At 41.2% G+C, this 13,558-nt stretch overlaps 1 protein-coding gene across 1 annotated transcript in view; it reads left to right on the plus strand.

The window, feature by feature from the left end:
• The window catches only part of COL22A1 (collagen type XXII alpha 1 chain), a 515,441-nt gene that overhangs the window by 203,660 nt on the left and 298,223 nt on the right, over window positions 1–13,558 (plus strand). Inside the window, exons 6-8 of the mRNA XM_075581796.1 lie at window positions 3,742–3,865; window positions 9,223–9,498; window positions 12,951–13,031. Of these exons, the coding sequence (XP_075437911.1) occupies window positions 3,742–3,865; window positions 9,223–9,498; window positions 12,951–13,031 (481 nt within the window). The remainder of the gene's footprint in view (window positions 1–3,741; window positions 3,866–9,222; window positions 9,499–12,950; window positions 13,032–13,558) is intronic.

Genomic DNA, 13,558 nt, shown 5'->3' on the forward strand with positions numbered 1-13,558 from the left:
TAAGATCTCAACGCGCGCCGATGCCACCAATCCACTCCCAGCAGAGGGAAACTCCCGATGACACAAGGCATGTGACGTCAGTGCACCAGAGCATCCTATCTGAATGTTAAACTTTATTGTACCATATCATACTTCAGGATACAAAATCCAAAAAAACTTTCTCTAATAGAGATCCCAGAGTAACCAGGACACTTAAAATATATAGATAAGTAACAATTACAAAAGTGAAGGTGTTCAAAAGAAAGGGCAATTAAATTGTGGAATTCATTACCCATAGAGACTGTGATGGCAGATACAATAGATTTGTTCAAAAAAAGGTTGGACAACTTTTTAGAAAGGAAAGGTATACAGGGATATACAAAATAAGTAAACATGAGAAGGATGTTGATCTAGGAAGTAATCTGATTGCCAATTCTTGGAGTCAGGAAGGAATTTATTTTTCCCCCCATGAGATATCTGTAAGGAGTCTGCACTTGGGTTTGGCTGGAACTCATCCTTGCAGAGCAATATAGTTTCCAGACAAACCCTCCCTGAACCTGCAATCAAGAATCACCTGCTCTTGCTGTTACTCTGCAGCCTGCCTGTTGCTGCCTCCTATGCAGCTCTGGTCTCATTGGCTGCCGGTGCTATTTATCTGCTGCCCTTCCCCACAGGAAACTTCTGAACATAATCCTTTCTCCAGGTAACTGTGCTTGCCACAAGCACTCCTGTTTGGCCTGACTTGGCCTTCTTGTCTTAGTCATTTTCTCCTTGCTGAAGTGCTGGATCCCCCACGCCATAGCTTCCTGTTCTTGTGGGCCTCCTCCAAGCGGAGGTTCTTCCTATGCTGAAGCCCCTGTGCCAAAGCTTTGTGTTCCTGTGGCCTCCTTTACCCGCAGGCCTTTCATGGTACTGAAGCGCCTTGCTGAAGCATCCTTGTTCCTGATTCCTGAGGATCCTCCACGCTGAAGCAGTCCCACTGGATTCCCTGTGCTGTCGCTGCTCTCTTCTGGGAATCCTCCCTCGTGCTGAAGCGTTTTCGCTGAAGCGTCTCTGCTGTGGCTCTACGCTGAAGTTCTTTCCTGTAGTTTTTCCTGTTGCTGAATTTTGCCTGTGACCTCGACCTTCGCTCCTGTGCCGCCTACCTTGACCCCAGCTTGCCTTTGGACTACTCTGCCTTGTCCAATCCTGACCTGGTCACGCACGACTACGGACAATGCAACCCGGACCCGGCTTTGTGGTCTAAGGTCGGTGTTTTCACATCCCCACCTCAGCCCAGCGGTCCAGTCCCGGTTTGTGGGGAGCATAAGCATTACAATATCATTGGATGATATAACACTGGGGGTTTTGTTTGCCTTCCTCTGGATCAATATACTGTAAGTATAGATTTAGGATAAAGTATCTGTTGTCTAAAATTAGCATAGGTTGAACTTGATGGACGCATGTCTTTTTTCAACCTCATCTACGATGTAACTATGTGTTATATACACCTCTGTGGGCTACCTGAGGAAATAATTGAGCAATAGGATGTGGTGCTCAGATAGTCCGATATGGTTTGTGTACATACATGAATGAAGTAATAAGTGTCCAGATACTCATGCGACGTCCACAAATGAGTGTTATAAATAACTGAAATTGGTATGCACCTAGCGATGTCCACTTGACAACCGCAACTGATGGTGCACAAATATGAACTCAGACAGTATAATATAAAGAAGAATGTCCGATATAAAGAGGATGAATAACAGGGCACTTTGGCCCAATAACCTGTATTCCTTGAAGGGACGTCCACTGTATCCACGGCGTGCATCCACAGGGAAGGAATCCGCAGTCATAGTAGGTAGGCAGAGCACAGTCCAATGACATCCAGGGCAGGAAAAAGATAAGGAAAAAATCCCAGGCAAACTCCAAAATAGACAGATCAATTTATTAGCAAGCTAATGCCATAACAAGGGCTTCACAAACGCACCTACGCGTTTCGTGCAAAGGGCATATCCAAACTATGTTTTTTTCTTCTGTCTTTCGGTAAAGCAGTGGTTCCGTGTGAAGATAGCCTCAAAATATAGAGACATAGGATATCAGTGCAGATCGATTTGAAAAGATACTTTATCAATAAAAATCTGTAGGTAATGTACTCCCATCTGGCACTTTCTTTACAGGCATATAAAATATAAGAAGCTATTGCATCCACGCAGCAGACACACTGCACTCTCATCGCCTCCGTTGTGAGCGACACCTCAACTCTCTCTGGCATCTGGCGTCTCGGATCCTCACTTCCGGTTTCACCCTGGCATGGAATGGGGCGTATTCAGCTCCTGGGGTTTCTCAGAGCCGAGATACCAAAGGAGCTGAATGCGCCCCATACCAGAGAGAAACCAGAAGTGATGATCTGAGACACGATGCATGACACCAGTGAGACGCGATAAACACTTTTGCTGGATAAAGGTTATGATATGGAATCAGCCGGTAACGCTGGTTAGCTTTTATGCCCCCAACAGCCTGAATATGAAGTTCTTTGCCTCATTCTTCTCTGACCTAGAAAAATGACACAAAAGAAAACTAGTCATAAGAGGAGATTTTAATATAGAATTAAACTATTAGGCAGATCAGAAAAATAATCAAATTCACTCAGGCCCCCCAAAGAGAAGTCAGTAGTAACTTGTTTCAACTCCTTTCTCCAACAACATGTGTTGATGCGTGGCGGTGTATGCATTCAGATCTGAGGGACTACGCATTCTACCCTAATATTTACGGCTCCTACGCCCACATTGATTACTTACTGTATTTATCTCGCGTCATGACTTCCCACTGGTCCTCTCAGCTAAAATACACCACATAATATGGTCTGACCATGGCATAGTTTAAATATATATATTTTTTAAGGGGTCGCAACGGCCCTTTCCATTACACTCAAGGAGACAACAATATGCTCCTAACTAACGCATACATTGTTTTGCACGTATCCAATGAGTTGTAACTTTATTTTTAAAATCCAGCACCACTCATCATGTTTCACTGGGCTATATCTGGGTAACACACAAAGCTTATATACTGTATGGGGCCTTCTTATTAGAATAGCCTCATAGGGGAAAAAGTGTAAATACCCTTCATTTGAAACTGGAGCAACTTGAATATCTCCCACTGAGCCCCCCAGCTGACAGTAATATAAGGATCTAAATGTATTAATGATAGAACAGACAGAGAAGTCACTGAGGGGGGCTGGCCAGAGGTTCTATGAGGAGGGCAATAAGGTAGGTAACATGCTGGCTAGAAAACTCAGATCAGGACATACTGTATAGCAAATAGCATCACCTCTCTACCCCCATTCCCTCCCCCAATTTGATATTTTGTATTATATATCCTATGATGTTTCATATTTAATGTACCCTTTTCTTGTTTGTGCCCCATAAAAACAATGGAAAAAAAGAAAAAAAATTTGAATGATGAGCCTACTTTTATAATATGCAGTGCCAATCCCTGTTTTCTGAAATATATCTTGGAGCCTCAGTGTCAATTGCAGGAGCTTTGTCAGCAGAATCTAGGAAAACACGTTAAGGCTGAAATTAGCACCTGTACCCTATTAATAATATTATTGCCACATAGATAAAGCAGGTTAAAAGAACAGGTGCCGGCACCTTACCCAATACTGGCTTTGAGTTACACATATGAAAACGGTAAAAGGCAGGTGGATATCGATGTGTAAATGGATGCACTTTGGGAGCAGAGCGGATAAACGGTTGAATTGTTATCTTTCTTTTCCAGGGACATATTTCCACAGGGACTGCCTGATGAATATGCCTTTGTAACCACGTTCAGATTCAGAAAGGCTTCAAGAAGAGAAGACTGGTATATTTGGCAGATCATTGACAAATATGGTATTCCTCAGGTACTGTGTGAAACCGCTTTACACTTCAGCTAATCTTCCATTCCCCCACACGCGCCCCCCCCCATATTCTCTCTCTTCTTTGTCTCAATCTGTAATAATTCACTTTAATTCCTCGCTAAATTAAGGTACCTTCATTGTTAAAAAAGGAAAGCATAAATTTTATTCGATTTTAAGGCAGATTCATCAAGCTCTGGTACGGGTTAGCGAACCCGATCCGGCATTAATATCAATATTATTTAATATGAGTTAATCAGATGCACAAAACCATAATGGAGCATAAAGAATCTGTCACTATGTTCTATGGGTGTTACATGTCTCTGCCCTCTACTGTATACCTGTTGCCTTTGCTAAACGATGAAGAAATATACATGAATAAGTTTGCTTTTGTCTCTGGTCTGATATTAGACCAAAAGGAAAAAAAAATATCCATTGCTTTTAATGTGATTCTTTTTCTGTGATAAATCTTGTGCTGGTTTGAGACCCCAAAACGCTTTCATACAGGAGGTTAATTTTAACATACAACAGAAACCCCCTACAAATTAAACACAAAAATTATAAACATCCATATGAGTAAATATTGAAGTTTTAGAAGAACACGTGTCCAGCTGGTCATGGGTTTAGCACTACAGGGTCAATACAGTATATAAATTCAACATTGTTAGTATTACTGTATGTGTGTTATCATCTATTTTAGGTTGGATAGTTTTATCTTGACTACAATATGTCTATAGTGGCCATTAGTATACATAGGCATCATAAGCTTAATGCCAGCATGTTGTACGTGATACAAATGTGTGTTATTTTTTGGCTGTAGTTCAATATCGCCAGATATCGGGATTTAGTGAATAGCAGGTGAATAAGTAATTAGCCGTCAATTCCTCATTTGCATACATTGGTATTCTCATTTATATAAACCGTTGTTAAAAATAATGCTTAGATATTGCAGCAATAAAAAGGCCCTTCTTGCTTTAATGACTTGGCTATAGTGCATAATCTAGATTGATAAGTGGCTTTCAATGCTAAGTGAATCTAGGCCTGTATTCGTATGTTTTAATGAATCCCCCCAACAATTCCAAAAGCATAAACTCTAACCCTAATTCAGCAAGTTATTGTATCTATAAAAAGTATAACATGTATTCCTATTTACAGTACTGCTTACAATGTACTCATTGCTGCCTCCTGCAATTGGAGTGCATACATTTATAGTTTTAATGACTGAGACATAGAGTGTATGGATGCCAGGGTCCGGTATTGAACCGGACTGTCCTGTATTTGGACACTCTGTCCGGTATAAAATGAGAGGTACTGTAATACTGGACATGTATGTGTCCGGTATTTTCCTCCCTGGACATAGTGACCTGACGCACCTTTCACCATTGAGTCCAGTATTTTTGGAGAAGCCACCTGGCAACCTTAGTCACGTGAGCGTTTCAACCAATGAGGGCGAACCAGCCTGGTGACGGCCACACCGCCCCGTCACGCGCGTCCTCTGAGGCCACATATTGCTCAGGCGACAGATGCGCGCGCACTATGTCCGCAGCCTAAGGCTCAGTTCAATGTGCTGAAAAGCCTTAGTTGCCTTGCTAGCATACGGTAGACCCCCATTCAGGGGCATAAGAGTCATTGAGAACAAGTTACACCCGATGAAGGACCCCGAGATTATCAAAAGCTTGTAACATTTCAACTACTTGTTGGTCTAATAAAACGGTATCATACCATCATTAATCATAAATTAATAAATAAAAAAAATAATGAAGGGAACACCAAAAAGGTGTCCCTCCTTTGTTACTACATTTTGAACTAGTAGTTCTTAAAGGAGCATTTCATAGGGACTTTTTTTATATCATTTTCTTTTACAAAGCATTACATAGGATGCCAGATCACATTGTCCGGGCGTCTCCGGAGCTGAACCACATTAATTTAAGCTTCAGGAACATCCTGCTTCACGAGATACAGACCTCCGTACAGGCTGCTAGTAGTATCTCGGCAAAGTTTAAAACCCACGCGTCACGCAGGCCAATGGGAAGCTGCACAGGATGATGTCACGGCTTCCTATTGGCCCTCAGGTCGCAGGAGCTTTGAAAAGCGGCTATTACTGTACATGAACCCAGCTAGCTGAGCGGAGTAGCCACCGGCACCGCTATGGAAGTCTCTATCTCTGGAAGCAGGGATCCCTGGAACCGAAAGGAATGTGGTTCAGCCCAGGAGACCCCCTCCTTCAAACCAACGTTAAAAAATGAAAACATTTTTTTATTTATTTAAACAACGACTTGAATTGCCGCTTTAATATCAATGTATAAAAGTATTTTTCTCCTGTGTTGCCATTACGTTATGATTTACACAGTCAATTCATTAGGAGAAGTTAAAAGATGCAGATGTGCCAATGAAATAAAAATTTGTGCCCAACTACGTCATTTTTTTCTTCCTCTTAAGATGACAGCAGCAATCTAAAAGAGCTATGTTGCATTTAGGCTACTTGACTAAAGAATGCAATGCACAAAATATTAAACCTTTGCAGCAGTGGAAGGCTGATACAGATCCAGCAGCCATTATTGAAACACTTCACGCGGTGTATACCTCGGAATACCCATGTCATGGCGCGGGATTTCTTCCAACCGTACCGCCTTAAGACGCAAGTGCAGAATATGGCATTTTAGTGTTCTGTTATTAAACACCTGAAATTGACACAGTAGCACAGTAGCACAGTACTGTACACATTACAATTCATTCATTTCATTGCGTTTAATTGCACACAATCCATAAAATTCAAACAAGGTGTAGCCCTCTTTCCTATGCTCTAGAGTGAGTACGGGTACTGCACACACCTTTGGGCTCCAGGAAATCTGAGCCTCCGCTAACTGGAAGCCTGGGGTAATAGTTATTTTATCTGCAGTGCCTCCACTTACCCAGGATCCCCATTGCGTAAGATTCCCCTGGGTAAGAACAATAGCAACACACATATGATTGGAACTGTTTACTGAAACATACTGATAAACCCTTATTGCATAATCATGGCAAGAACACATATAACACATCAATTGACTTATACTATAACACTAGTGGCTCGGCCACTCTCATAAGGAGAAATGTCACTGTCCCGTCACCGCGTGCCCCCACACCGTGTCCATGTACTGTAATATGTATATAGGCACAGTCCTTTGGCCACTCCACTTAGTGTCCCCAAAGAGTGTTCCCTAAGGCGGGATCAGCGCCTGTTTACCGGTGTTGGTGCACTTTAGTAAATTCCTTCCGGTCACTGTGGTGACCGGTAACAACTTCAAAAAGGATCCGCCGATCCAGCGCAGTCTCTCCGACTTCCCGATGCTCAGCAGCCTGGTCCCAGACGACTAGCAGCAACCTCAGCTCCGCACACTTTGTCCCTATCTGCTGTACAGTAAGGGCTGATGTAGCTATCACTATAGGGCGTCCCTGCAGCACCACAATCTACTGTGACTCAGGGAATATCCTGGGGCCTATGGGGAAGATCTAACCTATGCAGGTGGGTCACTTACCCCCTGCACCAACACTACCTCTTCCCTTGCTCCTCCGGTGCCCTCTAACTAGCGTGGCCTCTCCCCCACGCTTCCCTTTCCTGCCTCCCGCAAATCCGGCCCTCCCATTCGCTCCCTGGCATCAGGTGACTTCGCTAAGGCTCCTGGGAGTTGTAGTTACTGGCTGAGCCTCTATCTTATTGGCCAGCCGTTCGTGCGCTTGCACTGCGCATTCGCAACCTCTCTCTGCTCTGACTGTGCCCCTTACTATTGCGCAACAACATGGCGGCGCCCCATGATGTCGGGCCACCGCGGAACCTTCCAACACTCCCTCTGGAGATGCGCTGTAGCAAAGGGAAAGCAAACTAACACATCCCTACAAAAGCAACCGCGATAAACACGTGTGCCTGGGGCGATTGGCGGTGTTAATGCCGCGTGCAGTACAGCAGTGCACACGAAAACGGCTCCGTGATTTGTTCAAATAACGGCCGCTGCATCTGTATATACTGTACTACATTAAATTGCATTTTCAAAAAAAAAATTAAAAATCCATGCCCATTTAGTAAGCTTGTATATAAAATGATTCTTTGAAATACTTGATGACTTCCTGGTATTACAATGCATTGCACAGTGATGTACAGCAAATCTTCTCATGTATTAGACTGATATTTATTTATGGATGTTTTAGATACGGGTTTAAATATTTTTCCCCCTATTATAATCGTACAGCAGTAGAAGCTGTAATTTCCGAAGAAAATCTTACAACTATTTTTAGTCAAAACTTTTCTCATTAAAATCTTAGTTGTTGGATAAGAAAATCTCAATTTGAAGATATGTTCTATGACATTTGTGATAATTGTGTTACAGGGGCCACAAACCGCAGCGATATAATATAATGTATCATTAAAAAGGCAGTGAATACATTACTTGGTAATCATCATTTTAATAACAGCCCGGTGGAAATACATTGCCTGGGGTGTTTTCACCTTTTCCAGGGATATATCTTACAATATTCTTCAGAACCAACATAAACCGACAACTTGCCTGTGCAATCCAAGCGGCACTTTAAAAATAATAAATAAATAAATATATATATATACTTTTGTTTTAATACATGCAGCCTTTAATTACCTTTATTGAAAGCTAATTACCAAAGCTTCTGATTTATTTGTTCTCCGGTGATCGATCAGCAATGATCCGGCTGGGTTCACATGGGTTACATTTTCCATCAATTCTTCAGTCAGTGTAACTCAGGCGCCTCAATGTATTGTTATATTACTATTGCAGTTTGCGGCTCAAACTGCTGGGAATATTGTAAACAAATGATCACAAACAGGAAAGTGTTGCAAAGATCTTGCACTGCTGTGGAGGTGGGCTAAAACCTGCTATAGAAATCAAAGTATAGTAAAGTTAATTTAATATGGCATTAAGAGTTGAATAAAAAAAAAGTTAAAATGTAGTAAGTATTTTCTAATACTACAGAACTTATTCATTTATTTCAAATGTTTTTATTATTTTTTGGTGAAAACAAGATAGGAGTTATAGGAATTATCTATACAACAGCACAGTAAATGCCACTTTTAACATTTTTCTTTTTCAAACTTCTGGAAACATACAGTGATAATAGATCAAAATAACTTTCAAAAGAAAAAAGGTTAGAACTTATTTGTGCCATTTTCTCCTATTCACTTTGTTCATGTGTTTTGCGTGTTTTTGCTCTATTAAATTAGACATGGATGACATTATAAAAAGAAAGGAACTGATTTATTTAAATAAAAACACAAGGAGCATATTGCATGGATTGCTCCTTTACATTACTGGAATTTTTAGGTGCTAAGATACGCATTATTATTCTTTATTTGAAAGGTGTCCCTGAGACTGGATGGAGAGAACAAGGCCCTGGAGTACAGTTCTGTGGGAGTGACAAAGGACGCAGTGAAAGCGGTCTTCCGCAATGCACGGGTCAGCGAACTCTTTGATCGAAACTGGCACAAGATCGCTCTCAGTGTCCAGTCAAAGACCGCCTCCCTTTACATTGACTGCAAACTGGTGCTCACCTTGCCTATCGAAGAGAGAGAGAATATCGACATCCAAGGCAAGACCGTGATTGGCAAACGCCTCTATGACAGCGTTCCTGTCGATGTAAGTAAAAGAATGAAACATTACGGGGGAAAAAAGACTCGTTGCCTACTGTAACGGTGTATACAGTATGCCGATGTTTTCCATGTCATTGTTATTGTCTTCACACCCCATTGTATTGAGCTGCAGAATCTATTAGTGCATTATAAATAAAAGATAATAATAATTACTTATCTCATAACTAGAAATAATGTAATAGCTACATATGACAGATTTCAGAATAATTCAACTGAAACACCATTTTCCATCAGGAGTTTTCTTTTTGTCATTACGATGGATTAGATTTGTATTTTATTGTATTTTGTCTGAAAAGCTATTGTTTCTCTGGTTCCATCGAAATATTTAGATTTGTGTGGCACCTTCTGACTGATACCGTGTACTTCTTTGCAAAGGAAATTATTAAACTGCACATATATTGAGCCTGATCACTACTAATACTCGTGTATCAGTTGTCACATGCATTGCTAAAACAAGCACGGCTAGAATTGTGTAGATGCTTTTTAACAGTTAAAGGCACTCGGTCTGTTCAGGTATGAAACCTTGCAGTTAGCAGTACCAAGCGTCTTCCTGGATTTTCATAATATTGAGATAATATGCTGGCCTTTTTCTAATCCATCGAAGCAAACATTCTAATATAGTAAATATCTCAAAGTGAAAACGTTTATTTCTTGGATGTTAGAATGTATTCCTCAACAGCTCAGATTTAAAAAAAATGAAGCAAGATGAGTGCATCTTAAGAGCAGTGATATGAGAGTTTGCAATGCTAAAAGCGTCTTTAAAAGAGGAAAGATGGGGAGTACCTCTACTGGGTCTTCTACGAAGACACAGCCTGGAATTTGCTTGAGGAAATGCCACATGATTGTAAACACTCTAGTTGCACAAAACTTTGCTTTTAAAATCCTGCCATCTCACTCATTTTCTATTTTCTTCCCAATCATACATATCAGTTATTCACCCCACTAAAGGATACATTAACCAATTCATTACAGGTTAAAATATCTGGTACTAAATCAGTATTATCAACTATTTTCATCTCACACTTACCCGTTCTACAGCAAAATTGTGGTGTATACAAAAAGTACAGAAATGAGCTACACTTCAAATGTAAGATTTATTCATATTACCATTATCACCCAGATTATAATACTAACACAGCCCGTGGAAAGATAATGACTGTATGGTTTAAAGACTTTATGAAAGTCTGGTCTGTCTTTGAGTTTCTCTATATTAATATTCTCACTAATGGATAAGATTAACATTGGAAAGTCTTGAAAATAGGCTCAGCACAGTGCTAATATCTTTGCTCCTTTTACTTCCCATTACACTAGTTTTGTACAGTTGAAAACATTTACTTATCCATGTTGTAAAGTAATACAAGGTTTTGTTTAAGTCGGGTACCAGTACAACACCAGCCATGCTTACACAATTCTAGTTACTGGAATGGGCAGTAATGTGCCTTCCAGTCCTATAAAGTATCTTATGGACTGGTACTGCATAGTGACTATGGCCTGGGAATAAAGGGAACTCTTTAACAATAACAATGCAGTCAAGACAGCGGGCAGGGTTAAAGGGCTAGATTATAGCTGAGATGTAAGGAGGGATAGTGGAGTGAAGAAGAGGAGGAGGTATTGGGGAGGATGAAGAGGAGAATTTCATTTTTATGCAAAGGTAATGGGAATCTAGCAGTGATTGAAGGGAGGAGCTTGAAGCACGAACATGTTCAATGAAAACAGAATAGATAGAGAACTATAATATATACCGTAATTATAAGGCGTCACGAAAAGTTGGAGTAGAGTTGATCAATATACTGATATGTAATACTGCGATAATTAAAGATGAAGATAACTAACAAATAATATTAGACAGCACACAAGATCTGTACAAAGAAAAATAATAGGTGCAGACGGGATTATTTCCTCCCAAATAATCAATAAACCACAAATGTTCCCAGCACTCAGACGGAAGAAACAAAACGTAAATGGATCAGCCAAAAACGCATTTAAAGGTACACGAATGATGTACACAATGGTCAAACACAGACAGAAAAAAACACTATGTGCTAGGACAGGGACAGGGACAAGGACAGGGAAGGGGAGAAGGGAGAGGGAGGGGGAAAAGGAAACACGGGGGGTATAAAAGTCCAGGGCAAGGCGGCCAACGTCACGTTTCGGGGTATGGGAACCCCTTCTACAGGCTCGTTCCCAGGTGGACCGTAGTCACCTGGTACTTTCCTAAATCCTGCATCAATGTCCTTGGGAGACACAGTAACAGGCTATCACTCAATATCCCAACAGAATAAGAATAGGCTGTGAGGCACAAGACTCAGACCAACCAACCCTGAGGGAGCTATGTATATGACACAGGAACTGGCTGGTAAAGGTCTGAATCTAGATGGTGTACACAACACTGTATGAGCTACTTGTGTGACAGGGGAGTTAGCTGGCAAAGCAGGGTACTAGAAGGTTAATAACCCACGGTGGTAGACTTTAAGTTCAGTAAGTACAGGAAATGTCCTAAGGCAAAACGAATCGTGACAACAAACTCCTCCTGCTGCAGGCAGCCCAGCACTGTGCAAGGGGTTCCCATACCCCGAAACGTATCTGTGTCTGCCTGTCTGTAAGAGACGCGCAGTAAGAGATAGGCTGCATCAGTCACTCTAACTGCGCACCTAGGACAGGCGATCGCGGGGTTTTTATTAAAATTGTAACACCACAGTATTGTAGCAGGGGGTCTCCGGAGTTGAGCCGCATTGATTTCAGATCCAGGGACCCCCTGCTTCCCGAGATACAGGACCCGTTATAGGGTGCCGGTATTTCCTATTCATGGAAATGTCTCGCCTCACGTGATCGGGACATTTACATTTATCGGGACCTGAACTCAATGCGGCTCAGCTCCGGAGACCCCCTGCTACAATACTGTGGTGTTACAATTTTAATAAAAACCCCACGATTGCCTGTGAGAGGTGCGCAGTTAGAGTTGCTGATTGAGCCTATCTCTTACTGCGCGTCTCTTACAGACAGGAAGACCCCGGTAGGACTCACACAGCAGGGACCCCTGCTGTGTTAATTCGATGGGCCATTAGTCTGCCACAGCAAGTGTTAAGAGAATCTCAGGACATTCTCGAAATTCAGTTCGAGAAATGTTCGAATAACGGCCGTTGCATCTGTACAGTAACAAGTATATTTTGTGGAATGCCGTACTCTAGGTCACTATGCATTTTAGAACTCTACTTTTGGAGCCCCAATTGAATTTTTGTTATTTAAAAGTATGAATCAAACATTTAAAAGTCTTTATTGTAAATTCAATGTATATTGCAGTGTGCATTTATAGTTTATGCTGTATATAGTCAGATCACAAATAAAATAGATGGGGAATGCACATACATCTTGCTAGATGCCATGGGCAGAAATCCAAGTAGCACACTTAAATATTTGATTTTCCCTTTGTCTTTTCAGTTTGATCTTCAGCGCATCGTTATATACTGTGATTCGCGGCACGCTGAATTAGAAACCTGCTGTGATATACCCAACGGACCTGTAAGAAATGTCATTTGTACTTTGTGACCAATTGTAGAGTATTGATTTCAAGAAAGCTTCTTCCAGTTACTGTAGTATTATGATTCTAAGTCACAGGACCTTACATTTAGGAGTGACCTGTGATGCTAATGGTGTCGGCAATAGACTTTTCTTAGTGGATCCAATTAGAGAAAATAACTTTATCAACATCAGCAGTCCAGCCGTTTATTAAGCTACAAATAACTTTAGATAGCTGACTTTAGTTTCTGATCTCTTTAAAGATCACTCCTTGCTCAGAATTTAATTATCCCAAAAGCAAACCACCTTTAAAACAGAGATTTAAAAAAATCCTCCGATGAAAGTATGGAGTCTTGATCACAGGTAAGTAAAAATCAGTCCAGATATGTTGTAGATAGATGTAGCTTAAATTAGTTTCATTGTGACCGCAGCAGTAGGAATGCAGTTTGATGGGAGAACGTTGATACCTGCAGCCATGGTCACATGAAAGTAAGTCTATCTACATCTGTACATCGGAAAGTCAATGAAAA

This window comes from Ascaphus truei, chromosome 2 (assembly GCF_040206685.1).
Source record: "Ascaphus truei isolate aAscTru1 chromosome 2, aAscTru1.hap1, whole genome shotgun sequence".
Lineage (NCBI taxonomy): Eukaryota > Metazoa > Chordata > Amphibia > Anura > Ascaphidae > Ascaphus > Ascaphus truei.